The sequence below is a fragment of the Eleutherodactylus coqui genome, chromosome 9, assembly GCF_035609145.1.
Source record: "Eleutherodactylus coqui strain aEleCoq1 chromosome 9, aEleCoq1.hap1, whole genome shotgun sequence".
Taxonomy (NCBI): Eukaryota; Metazoa; Chordata; class Amphibia; order Anura; family Eleutherodactylidae; genus Eleutherodactylus; species Eleutherodactylus coqui.
The window spans coordinates 168456619-168477469 of NC_089845.1; the positions used below are offsets into that span (position 1 = coordinate 168456619).

At 48.5% G+C, this 20851-nt stretch overlaps 1 protein-coding gene across 1 annotated transcript in view; it reads right to left on the reverse strand.

Moving 5' to 3' along the window:
- Nucleotides 1-20851, reverse strand: part of TG (thyroglobulin) — a 218158-nt gene that overhangs the window by 146485 nt on the left and 50822 nt on the right. The window contains exons 23-24 of the mRNA XM_066578917.1: nucleotides 20413-20562; nucleotides 10276-10446 (exon numbers count right to left, since the gene is read on the reverse strand). Coding sequence (XP_066435014.1) covers nucleotides 10276-10446; nucleotides 20413-20562 — 321 coding nt within the window. The remainder of the gene's footprint in view (nucleotides 1-10275; nucleotides 10447-20412; nucleotides 20563-20851) is intronic.

Consider the following 20851-nt stretch of genomic DNA (forward strand, 5'->3'; position numbering starts at 1 on the left):
AATCATTATGAAATGTTTAAGTAACCAGGACCCTCCTGTGGAGTGAAAAGCACACATGTATTACGTAAAGTTTGGTTTGTGTACTGTCTCCACCTCCGTCTGTAACCGAAGCAGCTGAAATTTTACCTCTCAGGTACTTTATTTCACATAGGTAAGTGGCACCGGGGTGTTCAGTCTCCCTAAGCTATAGAAACAGTATGACTTTTCTGCCAGACATTTTCAAAGACTTACATTTTTCTTACACATTGGACCGCTATGGGCATAAAAATCTCTGCGCTGCTATCAGCCTTAAATGCATTCTGCTATGTGTTATATAGCAGGTGCACGAGGGGCTTCTCTTTACAGAAGAAGGCTGCAGTGCAATAAATGGCAGACGGTCAGAGGGGCCCCGGTACAGATTTTGCATTGGGCCTGGGAGCTTATAGTTGCACCTCTGGATGTAAGGAAGGCAATAAGGATATTTCACAATCCACATATGATGCTCTGATTACAGTGAACGACTTCCATCATGTGCACAAAGCCAGAGACCCTGTAACCACTGAGCATCCCAGGAGATCCTGTTACCTCCGAGCATCCCAGGAGACACTGTAACCACCGAGCATCCCAGAGACCCTGTAACCACCGAGCATCGCAGAGACTCTGTAACCACCGAGGATCCCAGAGACCCTGTAACCACCGAGCATCCCAGAGACCCTGTAACCACCGAGCATCCCAGAGACCCTGTAACCACTGAGCATCCCACAGACCCTGTAACTACCGAGGATCCCAGAGACCCTGTAACCACCGAGCATCCTACAGACCCTGTAACTACCGAGGATCCCAGAGACCCTGTAACCACTGAGGATCCCAGAGACTCTGTAACCACCGAGGATCCCAGAGAGACTTTGTAACCACCGAAGAACCCAGAGAAAATGTAACCACCGAGGATCCCAGAGACTCTGTAACCACCAAGGATCCCAGAGACTCTGTAACCACCGAGGATCCCAGAGACTCTGTAACCACCGAGGATCCCAGAGACTCTGTAACCACCAAGGATCCCAGAGACTCTGTAACCACCAAGGATCCCAGAGACTCTGTAACCACCAAGGATCCCAGAGACTCTGTAACCACCAAGGATCCCAGAGACTCTGTAACCACCAAGGATCCCAGAGACTCTGTAACCACCAAGGATCCCAGAGACTCTGTAACCACCAAGGATCCCAGAGACTCTGTAACCACCAAGGATCCCAGAGACTCTGTAACCACCAAGGATCCCAGAGACTCTGTAACCACCAAGGATCCCAGAGACTCTGTAACCACCAAGGATCCCAGAGACTCTGTAACCACCAAGGATCCCAGAGACTCTGTAACCACCAAGGATCCCAGAGACTCTGTAACCACCAAGGATCCCAGAGACTCTGTAACCACCAAGGATCCCAGAGACTCTGTAACCACCAAGGATCCCAGAGACTCTGTAACCACCAAGGATCCCAGAGACTCTGTAACCACCAAGGATCCCAGAGACTCTGTAACCACCAAGGATCCCAGAGACTCTGTAACCACCAAGGATCCCAGAGACTCTGTAACCACCGAGGCTCCCAGAGACCCTGTAACCACTGACAATCCCAGAGACCCTGTAACCACCCAACAGCAATCCAGAGACTCTGTAACCACCAAGCAGCCCAGAGACTTTCTAACCACCAAGCTTCTCAGAGACTCTTTAACCACCGAGCATCCCAGTGACTTTGTAACCACTAAGCATCCCAGAGACTTTGTAACCACAGAGAGTCCCAGAGACTCTATAACCATCAAGGGTCCCAGAGACCCTGTAACCACCCAACATCACAGAGACCTTGTAACCACCGAGCATGACAGACTTTGTAACCACCGAGGGTCCCACAGACTCTATAACCACCGAACGTCCCAGAGACCCTGTAACCAACCAACATCACAGAGACTTTGTTACCACCTAGCGTCCCAGAGACTCTGTAACCACCGAGAATCCCAGAGACTCTGTAACCACCCAGGATCCCAGAGACTCTGTAACCACCCAGGATCCCAGAGACTCTGTAACCACCCAGGATCCCAGAGACTCTGTAACCACCCAGGATCCCAGAGACTCTGTAACCACCCAGGATCCCAGAGACTCTGTAACCACCCAGGATCCCAGAGACTCTGTAACCACCCAGGATCCCAGAGACTCTGTAACCACCCAGGATCCCAGAGACTCTGTAACCACCCAGGATCCCAGAGACTCTGTAACCACCCAGGATCCCAGAGACTCTGTAACCACCCAGGATCCCAGAGACTCTGTAACCACCCAGGATCCCAGAGACTCTGTAACCACCCAGGATCCCAGAGACTCTGTAACCACCCAGGATCCCAGAGACTCTGTAACCACCCAGGATCCCAGAGACTCTGTAACCACCCAGGATCCCAGAGACTCTGTAACCACCCAGGATCCCAGAGACTCTGTAACCACCCAGGATCCCAGAGACTCTGTAACCACCCAGGATCCCAGAGACTCTGTAACCACCCAGGATCCCAGAGACTCTGTAACCACCCAGGATCCCAGAGACTCTGTAACCACCCAGGATCCCAGAGACTCTGTAACCACCCAGGATCCCAGAGACTCTGTAACCACCCAGGATCCCAGAGACTCTGTAACCACCCAGGATCCCAGAGACTCTGTAACCACCCAGGATCCCAGAGACTCTGTAACCACCCAGGATCCCAGAGACTCTGTAACCACCCAGGATCCCAGAGACTCTGTAACCACCCAGGATCCCAGAGACTCTGTAACCACCCAGGATCCCAGAGACTCTGTAACCACCCAGGATCCCAGAGACTCTGTAACCACCCAGGATCCCAGAGACTCTGTAACCACCCAGGATCCCAGAGACTCTGTAACCACCCAGGATCCCAGAGACTCTGTAACCACCCAGGATCCCAGAGACTCTGTAACCACCCAGGATCCCAGAGACTCTGTAACCACCCAGGATCCCAGAGACTCTGTAACCACCCAGGATCCCAGAGACTCTGTAACCACCCAGGATCCCAGAGACTCTGTAACCACCCAGGATCCCAGAGACTCTGTAACCACCCAGGTTCCCAGAGACTCTGTAACCACCCAGGATCCCAGAGACTCTGTAACCACCCAGGATCCCAGAGACTCTGTAACCACCCAGGATCCCAGAGACTCTGTAACCACCCAGGATCCCAGAGACTCTGTAACCACCCAGGATCCCAGAGATTCTGTAACCACCCAGGATCCCAGAGACTCTGTAACCACCCAGGATCCCAGAGACTCTGTAACCACCCAGGATCCCAGAGACTCTGTAACCACCCAGGATCCCAGAGACTCTGTAACCACCCAGGATCCCAGAGACTCTGTAACCACCCAGGATCCCAGAGACTCTGTAACCACCCAGGATCCCAGAGACTCTGTAACCACCCAGGATCCCAGAGACTCTGTAACCACCCAGGATCCCAGAGACTCTGTAACCACCCAGGATCCCAGAGACTCTGTAACCACCCAGGATCCCAGAGACTCTGTAACCACCCAGGATCCCAGAGACTCTGTAACCACCCAGGATCCCAGAGACTCTGTAACCACCCAGGATCCCAGAGACTCTGTAACCACCCAGGATCCCAGAGGCTCTGTAACCACCCAGGATCCCAGAGGCTCTGTAACCACCCAGGATCCCAGAGGCTCTGTAACCACCCAGGATCCCAGAGGCTCTGTAACCACCCAGGATCCCAGAGGCTCTGTAACCACCCAGGATCCCAGAGGCTCTGTAACCACCCAGGATCCCAGAGGCTCTGTAACCACCCAGGATCCCAGAGGCTCTGTAACCACCCAGGATCCCAGAGGCTCTGTAACCACCCAGGATCCCAGAGACTCTGTAACCACCCAGGATCCCAGAGACTCTGTAACCACCCAGGATCCCAGAGACTCTGTAACCACCCAGGATCCCAGAGACTCTGTAACCACCCAGGATCCCAGAGACTCTGTAACCACCCAGGATCCCAGAGACTCTGTAACCACCCAGGATCCCAGAGACTCTGTAACCACCCAGGATCCCAGAGACTCTGTAACCACCCAGGATCCCAGAGACTCTGTAACCACCCAGGATCCCAGAGACTCTGTAACCACCCAGGATCCCAGAGACTCTGTAACCACCCAGGATCCCAGAGACTCTGTAACCACCCAGGATCCCAGAGACTCTGTAACCACCCAGGATCCCAGAGACTCTGTAACCACCCAGGATCCCAGAGACTCTGTAACCACCCAGGATCCCAGAGACTCTGTAACCACCCAGGATCCCAGAGACTCTGTAACCACCCAGGATCCCAGAGACTCTGTAACCACCCAGGATCCCAGAGACTCTGTAACCACCCAGGATCCCAGAGACTCTGTAACCACCCAGGATCCCAGAGACTCTGTAACCACCCAGGATCCCAGAGACTCTGTAACCACCCAGGATCCCAGAGGCTCTGTAACCACCCAGGATCCCAGAGGCTCTGTAACCACCCAGGATCCCAGAGGCTCTGTAACCACCCAGGATCCCAGAGGCTCTGTAACCACCCAGGATCCCAGAGGCTCTGTAACCACCCAGGATCCCAGAGGCTCTGTAACCACCCAGGATCCCAGAGGCTCTGTAACCACCCAGGATCCCAGAGGCTCTGTAACCACCCAGGATCCCAGAGACTCTGTAACCACCCAGGATCCCAGAGACTCTGTAACCACCCAGGATCCCAGAGACTCTGTAACCACCCAGGATCCCAGAGACTCTGTAACCACCCAGGATCCCAGAGACTCTGTAACCACCCAGGATCCCAGAGACTCTGTAACCACCCAGGATCCCAGAGACTCTGTAACCACCCAGGATCCCAGAGACTCTGTAACCACCCAGGATCCCAGAGACTCTGTAACCACCCAGGATCCCAGAGACTCTGTAACCACCCAGGATCCCAGAGACTCTGTAACCACCCAGGATCCCAGAGACTCTGTAACCACCCAGGATCCCAGAGACTCTGTAACCACCCAGGATCCCAGAGACTCTGTAACCACCCAGGATCCCAGAGACTCTGTAACCACCCAGGATCCCAGAGACTCTGTAACCACCCAGGATCCCAGAGACTCTGTAACCACCCAGGATCCCAGAGACTCTGTAACCACCCAGGATCCCAGAGACTCTGTAACCACCCAGGATCCCAGAGACTCTGTAACCACCCAGGATCCCAGAGACTCTGTAACCACCCAGGATCCCAGAGACTCTGTAACCACCCAGGATCCCAGAGACTCTGTAACCACCCAGGATCCCAGAGACTCTGTAACCACCCAGGATCCCAGAGACTCTGTAACCACCCAGGATCCCAGAGACTCTGTAACCACCCAGGATCCCAGAGACTCTGTAACCACCCAGGATCCCAGAGACTCTGTAACCACCCAGGATCCCAGAGACTCTGTAACCACCCAGGATCCCAGAGACTCTGTAACCACCCAGGATCCCAGAGACTCTGTAACCACCCAGGATCCCAGAGACTCTGTAACCACCCAGGATCCCAGAGACTCCGTAACCACCCAGGATCCCAGAGACTCCGTAACCACCGAGGGTCCCAGAGACTCTGTAACCACTGAGGGTCCCAGAGACTCTAAGCACTGAGGGTCCCAGAGACTCTGTAACCACCCAGGATCCCAGAGACTCTGTAACCACCGAGCATCCCAGAGACTCTGTAACCACCGAGCATCCCAGAGACTCTGTAACCACCGAGCATCCCAGAGACTCTGTAACCACCGAGCATCCCAGAGACTCTGTAACCACCGAGCATCCCAGAGACTCTGTAACCACCGAGCATCCCAGAGACTCTGTAATCACTGAGCATCCCAGAGACCCTGTAACCACCAAGCAGAGACTTTGTAAACACCAAGGCTCCCAGAGACCCTATAACCACTGAGGATCCCAGAGACCCTGTAACCACCGAGCATCCCAGAGACTCTGTAATCACTGAGCATCCCAGAGACCCTGTAACCACCAAGCAGAGACTTTGTAAACACCAAGGCTCCCAGAGACCCTATAACCACTGAGGATCCCAGAGACCCTGTAACCACCGAGCAATCCAGAGACTCTGTAACCACCAAGCAGCCCAGATACTTTCTAACCACCAAGCATCCCAGAAACTCTTTAACCACCGAGCATACCAGAGACTTTGTAACCACTGAGCATCCCGGAGACTCTGTAACCACCGAGGGTCCCAGAGACTCTGTAACCACCCAGGATCCCAGAGACTCTGTAACCACTGAGGGTCCCAGAGACTCTGTAACCACTGAGGGTCCCAGAGACTCTGTAACCACCCAGGATCCCAGAGACTCTGTAACCACCCAGGATCCCAGAGACTCTGTAACCACCCAGGATCCCAGAGACTCTGTAACCACCCAGGATCCCAGAGACTCTGTAACCACCCAGGATCCCAGAGACTCTGTAACCACCCAGGATCCCAGAGACTCTGTAACCACCCAGGATCCCAGAGACTCTGTAACCACCCAGGATCCCAGAGACTCTGTAACCACCCAGGATCCCAGAGACTCTGTAACCACCCAGGTTCCCAGAGACTCTGTAACCACCCAGGATCCCAGAGACTCTGTAACCACCCAGGATCCCAGAGACTCTGTAACCACCCAGGATCCCAGAGACTCTGTAACCACCCAGGATCCCAGAGACTCTGTAACCACCCAGGATCCCAGAGATTCTGTAACCACCCAGGATCCCAGAGACTCTGTAACCACCCAGGATCCCAGAGACTCTGTAACCACCCAGGATCCCAGAGACTCTGTAACCACCCAGGATCCCAGAGACTCTGTAACCACCCAGGATCCCAGAGACTCCGTAACCACCGAGGGTCCCAGAGACTCTGTAACCACCGAGCATCCCAGAGACTCTGTAACCACCGAGCATCCCAGAGACTCTGTAACCACCGAGCATCCCAGAGACTCTGTAACCACCGAGCATCCCAGAGACTCTGTAACCACCGAGCATCCCAGAGACTCTGTAATCACTGAGCATCCCAGAGACCCTGTAACCACCAAGCAGAGACTTTGTAAACACCAAGGCTCCCAGAGACCCTATAACCACTGAGGATCCCAGAGACCCTGTAGCCACCGAGGATCCCAGAGACCTTGTAGCCACCGAGGATCCCAGAGACCCTGTAGCCACTGAAGATGTCAAAGACCCTGTAGCCACCGAGGATCCCAGAGACTCTGTAACCACCGAGCAATCCAGAGATTCTGTAACCACTGAGGATCCCAGAGACCCTGTAACCACTGAGGGTCCCAGAGACCCTGTAGCCACCGAGGATCCCAGAGACCCTGTAGCCACCGAGGATCCCAGAGACCCTGTAGCCACCCAGGATCCCAAAGACCCTGTAGCCACCCAGGATCCAAGAGACCCTGTAGCCACCCAGGATCCAAGAGACCCTGAAGCCACCCAGGATCCCAGAGACCCTGTAGCCACTGAGGATCCCAGAGACCCTGTAGCCACCGAGGATCCCAGAGACCCTGTAGCCACCGAGGATCCCAGAGACCCTGTAGCCACCGAGGATCCCAGAGACCCTGTAGACACCGAGGATCCCAGAGACCCTGTAGCCACCGAGGATCCCAGAGACCTTGTAGCCACCGAGGATCCCAGAGACCCTGTAGCCACTGAAGATGTCAGAGACCCTGTAGCCACCGAGGATCCCAGAGACTCTGTAACCACCGAGCAATCCAGAGATTCTGTAACCACTGAGGATCCCAGAGACCCTGTAACCACTGAGGGTCCCAGAGACCCTGTAGCCACCGAGCATCCCAGAGACCCTGCAACCACCGAGTATCTGAGAGACCCTGTAACCACTGAGCATCTCACAGACCCTGCATCTACTGAGGATCTCTGAGATCTTGTAACCACCAAGCATCCCACAGACCCTGTAACCACTGAGGATTCCAGAGAACCTGAAACCACGACGATCCCAGGGACCCTGTACCCACTGAGCATCCCAGAGACTTTATAACCACTGAGCATCCCAGAGACTCTATAACCACTGGGCATCCCAGAGACCCTCTAACCACCGAGGATCCCAGGGACCCTGTAACCACAGAGGATCCCAGAAACTCTATAAAATAGCTGACAACGGGGTCTGGCGGGGGACGTCACCAGATGTAGAGTGGACAACGGGGGTCTGGCAGGAGGATGTCACAAAGTGTAGAGCTTGACAATGGTGTCTGGTGGTGGTATGTCACCAATCAATCAGTATGGACATCGCACCTTCTGGACCTTCCAGAGTCCACTGTTGGCCCTGTTATTGGGAGATGGAAGCCATCCGGTGTGTTCGGTGCCACCACGTTCAGGGAGACCTTATAAACTGATAGAACGTGGCCAACGAAGCTTTGTAGGAGCTGTGAAGACCTCACACACATCGTCTACCCTCGCTCAGGGGGTATCACAGGCTATTGGAACATCCATTAGTACCAGAACCCTCGGTAGGCAACGGCATGTGAAGGGTTACCACGGATGAGCGGTTGCACACAACATCACAGCAGTGAATGCACAGCGGCGCCTGCGATGGGGCTCAGAGTGACGGACTGTAAGGCCGCCTGCACACGAGCGGGTCGGATCCAGCAGCGAGAATTCTCGCCGCGGGACCCGACCCAAGAGCCTGCAGGGACGAGCGCGTACTCATCCGCGCCTGGCGGCCCCGGCTCTTTCATGTGCCGGCTGCCGCGCAGCCGGCGCATGCGCAGACCGGAGCCAGCGGCCGGGTGAGTGCGTGCCCCGCACAAAAATAGGATATGCCGCGGTTTGTTTGCCGCGCGAGATTTCGCGCGGCCAAACCGCGGCCGTCTGCATAGGAGTGCGTATTGTAATGCACTCCTATGCAAACTTTCAGTGGCGGAAATCCCGCGGGAAATATTTCCGCCCGTGTGCAGGCGGCCTAAGTTAGTGAAAGCAAGTGTTGTGGACAGATGAATCACAGTACACCATCTTCCGATTGGATGGTGGCACTTGGGTGTGGCGGTTGCCTGGAGAGTGGTTTCTACATGACGGCATCATCCCAACTGTGTAGTTTAGAGGAGGTTCTGTTATGAAGGGGGAAAAGGTTCTGCTGGGAAGGACTTAGGCTATTGGTTATAGTGAAGTTTACCCTCAACACCAATGGGTACAGAGAGATCCTGGACAATGTGGTATCACCTCCCCTGTGGTAATACTCTGGTACCACTCCGTGTCTCCACCAGCATGACCGACCACCATGTCATATGGTACGCGGTGCGGAGGAGCAGAACATCTGCAGACTTAATTGGCATTGCTGCAGTCATTGAGGCCAAAGGCAGCCCAATACTGTGTTATAAAATGAAAACAAAATCAAATTTCATCCCCTTCTATGTGCGTCCCAATATTTTGTGTATGTACACGGTGACATCACCAGCAGAATAGTGAGTGCAGCTCTGGAGTATAATACAGGATGTAACTGAGGATCAGTACAGGATAAGTAATGTATGTACACAGTGACTCCACCAGCAGAATAGTGAGTGCAGCTCTGGGGTATAATACAGGATGTAACTCAGGAGCAGTACAGGATAAGTAATGTATGTACACAGTGACTCCACCAGCAGAATAGTGAGTGCAGCTCTGGAGTATAATACAGGATGTAACTGAGGATCAGTACAGGATAAGTAATGTATGCACACAGTGACTCCAGCAGCAGAATAGTGAGTGCAGCTCTGGAGTATAATACAGGATGTAACTCAGGATCAGTACAGGATAAGTAATGTATGTACACAGTGACTCCACCAGCAGAGTAGTGAGTGCAGCTCTGGGGTATAATACCGGATATAACTCAGGATCAGTACAGGATAAGTAATGTATGTACACGGTGACATCACCAGCAGAATAGTGAGTGCAGCTCTGAAGCATAATACAGGATGTAACTCAGGAGCGGTACAGGATAAGTAATGTATGTACACAGTGACTCCACCAACAGAATGGTGAGTGCAGCTCTGGAGCATAATACAGGATGTAACTCAGGGTCAGTACAGGATAAGTAATGTATGTACACAGTGACTCCACCAGCAGAATAGTGAGTGCAGCTCTGGAGTATAATACAGGATGTAACTCAGGATCAGTACAGGATAAGTAATGTATGTACACAGTGACTCCAGCAGCAGAATAATGAGTGCAGCTCTGCAGTATACTACAGGATATAACTCAGTGTCAGCACAGGATAAGTAATGTATGTACACAGTGACTTGCAGCTACTCACATAAGCACTGATCATCCGTGAGTTCCATATCCGTTTCTGTCCACATGATTTTCTCTCCAGAGTTGTCAGCACAGAAATACTTGTTAGTTGCTGCATCTCGCTGGGACGGAATAAATTGTCCTCGGTCATCGCATCGTAAACCTCGCTGATTCCTCTGGCAGTCGGTGACACCTGATACATAAATATTAATATTCCATCAGACCTGATTATTGTTGTAATAAAGTAGTTGGGCCCAGAGGTGTGACATGAAGCTCCTGGGCCCCAATGCACAACCTGTAACAGGGCCCCCAACTATAATGCTTTATTCAGAGTACTGGGCTCCCTACATGGAGCAGAGAGGCCTTATGGGTCCCCTAAGGCTCCAGGGCCCGGGTGCAGCTGCAGTCCCTATAGTTATGCCCCTGGTTGGGTCACTTCTGCAGGGGACGGGGGTGGTAGTTGCCTGCTTGAGAAAAGGCATTCAAAGGGCCTCCAATTTTGGAGCTCCATCTATTATCAGAGCAGAGAGAATTGTTTCCTCCCGTGGACGCAGCATGTTTGCGCATTTCATTGACAGCCCATCGACTTCAAAACAGACTGTGTAATACTTTGTTTCTCCTCTGGGGGTGCTGCAGGGAAATTGAACACTTGCTGCTAGGTTCCTCTACAAATTATAGCTGATCACTGGGTGGTCTCAGCAGTGGGACGCCATGTTGTCAGCTTGTTTTCAGGGGATCCCTCTAACAAAACAGTACTGCCCAAAGCACCGAATCTCTTTAAACCCTTCCAGCACCAGCGTGTAAATTCCCACCCTAGCTGGGAAGAAGTTTCCCCCCCCCAAGGCATACACCTACACCAGATGGATGGCGCGGGCTCAGAATCTGCACCATCTGCAGCGGGAGCCAGCTGTTACTGACTGACGGCCTCCTGCTGTAACAACGGGAATCGGTGAGAACACTGATCCCCGCTATTAACTCCCTACATGCCATGATCAATGTTAATTGCAGCATATAAAGGGTTCACAGAGAGAGAGCACTCCCTCTATGATGTCATCAGCCCTCCGCCATGTAATGCTGGAGGGCTGATGGTTGCAATGCAAACTGGATGACAGACAATGGCATCTGGGTCTGCTCGGGCCTTTGATCGCTATAAATAGTAATAAAACATTGCAGTACAGAAGTACTGCACTGTATTATCTGAGCGATCATGGGATTCCATGTTCAAGTCCCCTACAGGGACATTAAAAAATATAGATAAAAATAGCTAAAAAGAACCCCACAAGACATTTGGCAATGTCGCATCCGTAACGACCTGTACAATACATCGAACGCAGATTTTGTCCTGCTCGGCAAATGCTATAAAAAAAAAACAAACTAAAAAAGCATAGCCCCAAAATGGTACTAAACACCACAGCTCATTATGCAAAAAACATACGGCCTCACAGAGCTGTCCATGGAAAAAGGAAAAAGTTGTTGGACTGTGAACACGGCAATGCAAAAAGAAGAAATATTTTTTAAAAAGGTATTTTTATAAGAGGTTTTTTTTTTTACATTTTACATTTTATACACTGTATATACTGGAGTATTAGCCGACCCGAGTATAAGCCGAGACAATAAGTTTTACCACAAGCTGCGTCAAGCTGCTTGAGAATTCTCCCCGCTGTTAACTCCCTGCTCGGCTTTGAATTCCCCCGCCATCAGCGCTGTGTAAGCAAGCTCTGTGATTGGATCGAGCGCCAGCCAATCACAGCCAGCGCTCAATAAACCAATCACAGCCATTTAGTGATGTAATCCACTGAATGGCTGTGAATGATCAAACGCCAGATGTCAATCCTATCTCAGCACTTACACAGCTCTGATGGCGGGGGAATTCAAAGCTGAACATAGAGATGACAGTGGGGAGAATTCTCAAGCAGCTTGCCGCACCGCCGGGGAAACCATCATGCCGGGCACACAGACACCGGCTGGGAGGTGAGTATTGCAGGGGTTTTTTTTGTTGTTGTTTTTTTTTTTTTACCTCACTCAAGTATAAGCCGAGGGGGGCTTTTTCAGCATTAAAAAATGTGCTGAAAAACTAGGCTTATACTTAAGTATACATGGTATATATAATAATAATCTGTATTTGTATAGCGCCAACATATTCCACAGCGCTTACATAGACAGGGGGATACAGAGAGACAAAAGTACAAACATTACAGAACCCCGGTTACATAGTAATCAGTTGATGGAAACAGTAGGGGTGCGGGTCCTGCTCCAACGAGCTTACATACTACAAGTAATGGGGGGATACAGAAGGTAAAGGGGCTGGAGATGTGCAGGGTATGGCGGGGTGGAGAGTGAGGGGTGCTATACACATAGACAATGGTCAGACATTTAGCCGTGTGAGGGCAGAAACGGTATAACTGCAGAAGCGGTTGATGGTGGCTGGCAGGGATTGCAGTCAGTAGGTCAGGGAGAATGTTATCAGGCGGAGTACAGAGGGGTTTGTTTAGGGTATGCGGCATGCCTCCCTGAAGAGGTGCGTTTTTAGAGCACGCCTGAAGTTCTGCGTGTCCGGGATTGCCCAGGTAGCCTCTGGTAGTGCGTTCCAGCTGAGAGGGGATGAGGGTGACAGTAAGCGTTTTTAGCGTGTCCACGGTAAGAAAAGAGCGGATTCTTGCGATGTTCTTGAGGTACAACTGACATGTCCGGGCCAGAGATTGGATGTAGGGGGTAAAAGAGAGATCAGAGTCGGATATGACCCCAAGGCAGCAGGCATGTTGTCTAGGAGTTATGGTGGCGCCACACACTGAGATGGAGATGTCAGGATATACACACATATACCGTAGTTTTGTTACTGTTGTAATGATACCAACCCTCATAAAAATTGCATCATGTCATTTATGCTGCATGATTAACGCTGTAAAAAAAGTCAGAAATTATGTTTTTTCTCCCCGCCCTACAAAAACAATTATTAAAAACTATACAATATATTACGCAAAAAAAGTGATCAAAAAAGCCATATGTACCCCTCAACTAAAACGAAAACTCCAAAAATTGGGCAGAGTGACGGGGAGCCTGATCTGACCCTAACGCTGGTGTGAGAGCAGCCTCACCTAACTGACTTTAATGCCGTTGTGAGAGTGGCCTCACCTGAACTGACCCTAATGCCAGTGTATGAGCACCCTCACCTGAACTTACCGTAACGCTGGTGTGAGAGCAGTCTCACCTGAACTGACCTTAATGCCATTGTGAGAGTGGACTCATCTGAACTGACCCTAACACCAGTGTGAGAGCAGTCTCACCTGAACTGACCCTAACACCTGTGTGATAGAGGCCTCACCTGAACTAACCTTGACACCGGTGTGAGAGCAGTCTCGCCTGAACTGACCTTAATGTCGTTATGATAGCGGCCTCACCTGAACTGACTCTAATGCCAGTGTGAGAGTGGCCTCACCTGAACTGACCTCAATGCCATTATGAGAACGGCCTTACCTGAACTGACTCTACAGCCGGTGTAAGATCAGCCTCACCTGAACTGACCCCAATGCTGATATGAGCAGCCTCATCTGAACTGACCCCAATGCGACCCCAATGCTGGTGTGAGAGTGGCCTCACCTGAACTGACACTAACGCCGGTATGAGAGCAGCCTCACCTGAACTAACCCCAATGCCTGTATGAGAGCAGCCTCACCTGAACTGACACTAATGCCGGTGTGAGAGCAGCTTCAGCTGAACTGACCCCAATGCTGGTGTGAGAGTGGCCTCACTAAAGCAGACAGTCAACGAAAAGAACGTGTGTAGCCCTGTAGGGCAGAGTTGTCCATTCATTTGTATTGAGGACCTCTTTGTAATCTTCATGACTCCTCGTGGATACAGCGCCTGCCGGACTATGAGGCAAACTCTGCTAATTCGGCGTATAGGAAGCTTTCTGATCAGGAATTCTAGACTTAGATGTTTGAATTTCACTGCAGTGTCAGAAGTGGGATTTATCCTGAAAGCCGTCGCTCCCCTGCCGTATCCTGATGTAACCCATGTACAGAGTTTATGTAAGACTCGAGCGGCTGCTGCACATATTTATTATCTGCCTCCACATCCAGGCAGCGGCCCCCACATTAACACGTATCCAATTGTTTCCATCTCAGCAAATGTAACACAAACATAAACAATGAAGGAGCTTCTGCTGATGGAGCACATTGGATCATATTGAAGGGATTTGCTACATTGTAACTAGCTTCTCCAAGTGCAGCATAAGTGCAAGTCCTTAAAGGGACAGTTCAGGGTTAGAAAAACATGGCGTTGTGTGCGGTATTACAGGTCAGCACCATTGAAGTGGATAGAAGCTGAGCTGCAATACCAGACACAACCCACAGACAAGGGTGGCGCTGTGTTTGAAAGAAGGCAACCGAGTTTTTCTAACCCTGGACAACCCATTTAAAGTGACGGCTCAGTAATGGCCGACAAAGCAGGCTTTTGCTGGATTAGAGCGGCTAATCTCTTCATACTAACGTTTCTGGGCATTTTCTCTGGTCTTGCTGCACTATCTGCGCCATTCTTCCTGCTTCCTTTCTTTTTTTCCAAAGTTACCTAGCAACATGCATAAAAATGCAGCCTATATGTACCTTGAGTATTCATCGGGGGCCTTTTTGCACACCCATTAAATTTAACGCCTTAACGACAGGACGTACAGTTAGGTTCTATGTGTTCGGGGTTTATATGGGGGATCAGGAGTTGATCCCACTCCATATAATGCGGGTGCCGGCTGTTTATTACAGCTGACACTGCCGGGTGTCCATTAACCTACCCCTATCAAAATTCAGGGGTCCCGACTGGCCCTGCCGCGATGTGATCACAATGTGCCGTTTGGTTGCCTTGATAGCTTGTGGCCTTCTGAAGGTCCCCACACTGCCATGAATGACTGCCAGATCCTGGTATAATGTAATGTAATGCTATTACATTATACGCTATGATGAAGTTCACGCCCCCTGTGGGGACTAAAAAAAATTGAAAAAATAAGTAAGAAAAACTTTAATTATTAGTAAAATAAAAGAAAGTACAAGTTTGAAAAAAAAAACTCTCATATTTATAACAAAAATGTCTAAACAAAAACATGTTTCGTATCCATAAAAGTTCAATCTATCAAATTAACACGTAATTTATCGCGCATGGTGAGAACGTCGTTAGAAAAAACATCGCCAGAGCTGAGCTTTTATTTGGTCTCCTGTCTTCAAGAAAAAAAATGTGGTAAAAAATGATTAAAGGTCGTATTTACTCTAAAATCATACTAGTAAAAACTACAAGCTGTCCTGCAAAAAAACCGACCCCTCGCACAACTATGTTGATGGAAAAATGTTAACCCCTTATTGACGCGGCCCCTTTTTCTTTTTCCATTTTCGTCCCCCCCATGCCCCCTTCAAAAAAATCGTAACTCCTTTATTTATCCATCGCCGTCGCTGTATGAGGACTTGTTGCTGTTTTTTTGCGGGACGAGTTGTATTTTTTAATGGTGCCATTTAATGTACTGAAAAACTTTTTAAAAATTCTAAGTGGAGTAAAATGAAAAAGAAACGACATTCTGCCATCTTTCAGTGCGTCTTGTTTCTACGGCACACAAACTGCACCAAAGCGACATGATACCTTTATTCTCTGGGTCGTACGATTACTGCGATACCAAACTTGTAGAGGTTTTTTTTTACTATACTACTCTTTTTTTTTCAAAGCCATTTACTTTTTTTCAATTGTTTTCTGCCGCCATCTTCTGCGCTCAATAACTTTTTTATTTTTCCATCGACGTAGTTCAGCGAGGGCTCATTTTTTGAGGGATGTCCTGTAGTTTCTGATAGTACCAATTTAGAATACATACAACTTTTTGATCGCTTTTTATTGCGTTTTTTCTGGGAGACAGGGTAACTAAAAAAGTGCGTTTCTGGCGTTCTTAATTTTTTCGGACGACGTTCACCGTGCGGGAAAAATAATGTGTTACTTTGATAGATCGGACTTTTACGGACGCGGCGATACCAAATATGTATTTTTATTTTATGATTTAGATTTTTTAATAATAGATATGGCAAAAGGGGGTGATTTAAACTTTTATCCCCCTGGGGGACCACAACCAGCGATGCTTTGATCGCTCCTGCAGTATGACATAATGCTATAGCATTACGTCATACTGCCATTTAACAGGCAGTCTATCAAGCCACCCCACGGGGATGACTTAATAGGCAGTCTGCTAAGGCAGCCCTGGAGCCTTTCAGAAGGCCCCCAGCAGCCATGACACCTGCATGGCTCCCTGATCTCACCGCGGGGGGGGCATACGGGACCCCCGAACATCGTTCGGGGCATTTAAATAGCCGATAGCGGCTATTGCCCGTGGGTGTCAGCTGTAATAAACAGCTGACGCCCGCACTGTATGAAGAGAGGTCGCCCTGCAACCTCTCTTCATACATACCCCGCCTCTCCATGACGTACCCTTACGTCATGGAGCGGGAAGGGGTTAAAACATTATGGTAGAGGAAAATAATTTACTTTTTTTCCAAAGATGTTTTATATTTTAAGAGTTGTACGGCAAAATTAAAGCTGCATAAATGTATAATCATTGAATCGCACCGACCGCAGAATAAAGTCATTGGGTCATTTTTGCAGCAGTCTGTACGCCGTAAAAGCAAGACCCCCCAAAGATGGCAGAATTGTGTTATTTTCTATGTTTAGGTTTTTCAGTAGATTATAAGATACATTAAATAATATCACTGAAAACAACAAATCCTCAGATGGGAGAAGAAAAAAGGGCCCGGTCACTAAGGGGTTAATGGGAGATTTTCATGTGCAAAAATGCAGTAGAATTTCACATTCAGTCAATGGATGCGCAAAAATGATTATTTTCGGTGTATTTGCATGATTCCATAGACTTAAATGGGCCCTTTTAGGGTTTATTTACACAAGCGTATACAAGTCAGTGTTTTCACAGCCGGCTGCTATACGCTTCCATCTAAGCCGTCCCCCTTCCCTCCCCCTCACCATCTCTCTGCCTCTCTCCTCTAGTCTGGCATTTGCAATGGGAGAGGGTGGATGGGGGTGGAGCTAAGCTCTGCTCTGTCCCGCCCACTCCCATTGCTGGTTATGCACGAGGGGCGGGAGCTTAGCTCTGCCCCCGTCACGCCCCCTCCCATTGCAAACCGCTCGGAGGGGAGGAGAGAGGCAGAGAGCCGGTGAGGGGGAGGGAAAGGGGGAACTGCTTAGATGGAAGCGTATACCGGCTGGCCGTGGAAACACCGCCCAATATACGCTCATGTAAATAAGCAGTTTGTACATATGCAATAAAATTGGACATGCTGCGATTTTAGTCATGTGACTAATATACTTGTCTGATGTCACCAATACAAATCAATTAGGTTTATTCTGTCTGCATTATATGCATAAACAATACAGGTGTAATACAGGGGTGTAATACAGGGGTGTAATACAGGGGTGCAATACATGCTCACACCCCTTCAATGTTGGGCACAACATGTATTAGGTTGGCAGATGGAGGGAGTTCCTGCTTTGATACCATCAGCTCTGCGATACAAACACGAAGGGATGATGCTTTGTCCTGGCTTGTAATGGCAAAATATACAGATAATACACTGCAGTAGAGAAGAACTGCAGTATATGATCCAAATGATTATAGAATCGCAGGTTCAAATCCCTACAGGAACATAAAGGTAAAAACACGAAAAATTAAAACATTTAAATTGATGTAAAAAAACGTTTTTGCCCACTTTTCCTTCTTTTGTTTAAAAAAAAAAAAGTATAAAAATACATGTTTGGTAATACTGCATCTGTAACGACCTGTATAATAAATTAGACACACTTTATATTCTGCACAGCAAACATTAAAAAAAAAAAAAAAAAAAAATGCTTTTTTTATTGTACTTTTCAAAAAACATAATAAAAGTGATAAAAAAAGCCATATGCACCCCAAAACAAAAAAAAACTATAGCTCATCATACAAAAAAAGTAAGCCACACAGAGATCCATTTCATTACAGTACTCCTGCCATATCTAATATATACACCAGCCACCAGATATGGCAGGAGTACTGTTTATACCAGAAGTGGCTGGAGTACTGTATACAAGGAGTGGCTGGTGTATATATTAGATGAGGCAGGGGTACTGTATATACAAGAAATGGCTGGTGTATATATTAGAGGCAGGAGTACTGTATACGAGAAGTGTCTGGTGTATATATTAGATGTGGCAGGGGTACTGTATATACCAGAAGTGGCAGGAGTAACGTATACGAGAAGTGACTGGTGTATATATTAGACTAGCTGATATACCCAGCTTCACTCGAGTTAATTTGGTACTGGTGTTTATCTGGTGTTCACATGAAAAATTTTATGAAGTCGTGGTAAAAAATATGTTCACCATTTTGCATAGTTCTCTGCGTTACCCAGGAAACACCACGTGGAGGTAACCATGCGACGTTTCCATTATATAAAATAACATCAGGAAGTGAGAGAATTAGATTCCGTATTTAAAATTTGGACGTTAATTCTTTGGCGCTTAGAATTGAATAATCGAGTTGGGATCCAATAACTTTTCCTATTTATGACATAATCAATGCTCATGCCAAATTTCAAGTTTCTATGACATCGGGAAGTGAGAGAATTAGATTCCGTATGTAAAATTTGGACGCTAATTCTTTGGCGCTTAGAATTGCATAATGGAGTTGGGACCCATTAGCTTTTCCTATTATGCCATAATCAATGCTTGTGCCAAATTTCAACTTTCTATGACATCGGGAAGTGAGAGAATTAGATTATGTACATAAAATGTGGACGCTAATTCTTTTGCGCTGTGAATTGAATAATCAAGTTGGGATCCAATAACTTTTCCTATTTATGACATAATCAATGCTCATGCCAAATTTCACGTTTCTATGACATCTGGAAGTGAGAGAATTAGATTCTGTGTGTAAAATTTGGACGCTAATTCTTTTGCGCATAGAATTGAATAATCGAGTTGGGACCCATTAGCTTTTCCTACTTATGACATAATCAATGCTTGTGCCAAATTTCATGTTTCTATGACACCGGGAAGTGAGAGAATTAGATTTCGTACGTAAAATTTGGATGCTAATTCTTTTGCACTTAGAATTGAACAATCGAGTTGGGACCTCTTTACTTTTCTTATTTTGGACATAATCTACGGTTTTGCCAAATTTCATGTTTCTACGACATCGGGAAGTTGGAGAATTAGTGGCGAGTCAGTCAGTCAGTCAGTGAGTGAGTGAGGGCTTTCGTTTTTATATATATATATATATATATATATATATATATATATATATATATATAGCAGGTGTACTGTATATACCAGAAGAGGCAGGAGTAGTGTATACAAGAAGTGGCTGGTGTATATATTAGATGAGGCAGGAGTACTGTATATGAGAAGTGGCTGGTCTATGTATTACGCATTACGGGAACGACTGTTTTACAAAGTCACCCAGCTTTGCCCATGATGTAAACCAGCAATGCCGGTCATAGGATGTATAACGGGTGCTTCAGGGTAACGTCTATCCATCGTAGACCCTAATGGGGCACACGGCCTTCAGAGATGGGGATTCATTTCCCTTAAGGGACAATTCTCTGTTAGAGTAGCAAAGAGCTGCAAAAACCACCATCCTCCTGGGCCAACTGCGCAGGACCTCGTGGTGCCCATGTATTGTATAGGTGCTACGTTTCCCCTATATTTAGGCTATAGGCGTGCCTCATGCTGTATTTATATACTGACCTTGATTCGGATGCTATATTTATGGAACTTAAGGCCGGCACTTCCTTTACGCTCCAAAATCAGAACACGTCACTTTGAACGGAAGTGTTTTTGGCTAAGGGGTTGTAAAAGATGAGGAAACTAGGTCCACAGAAAGAGTGTTACCCGTATCTAGGGGTTGTTTCTGCAGTGCCTCCACAGGAGAAATGCAGTACTGCATGGTGTCAACTAAAATAAATGGACTGTTTGTGTAACGTGCAGAGATGCCTGGAGCTCAAGGAGAAGTAACAGGGCTGTGAGCGGCCATAGTGGGGTACAAGTATCAGCGATGTCCTCTGTTTATAGCAGGTATTACGGCCCTGGGGGCATTTGCCTTGGTAACTTTTCAACGCTTCCCTAGAACTAGTGTAATTTAATTCAGTATACTCACAGTGGCTGCGGCTGTAAGCTCCAGAGTACAGGGTGGTGGTGCCCAGCGGGCACCGCCGGCATTCACGTGTCCCAGCTTCTTCCTGATATGATCCTACAGGGCACAGCGTGCACTCGCCATCCACCGAGTAACTGCCAGCTGGGCAGACCCCTGTGAAGAGACACATTTGCCACAGATCAGTGTCATAATGTGGGTTTTACATAGGACTGCAGGTACGCTCACTGAGTTATCAAAAGTGAAGCATGCAAATGACCAATTTAGCTCTGGAGATGTATTTATGTGCTGAGCTTGGTTCTGGTACAGTATTCATTCACTGAGCTGTTCTAATGCTGCATTGATATTATGAGCTTGGTTCTGGTACAGTATTCATTCACTGAGCTGTTCTAATGCTGCATTGATATTATGAGCTTGGTTCTGGTGCAGTATTCATTCACTGAGC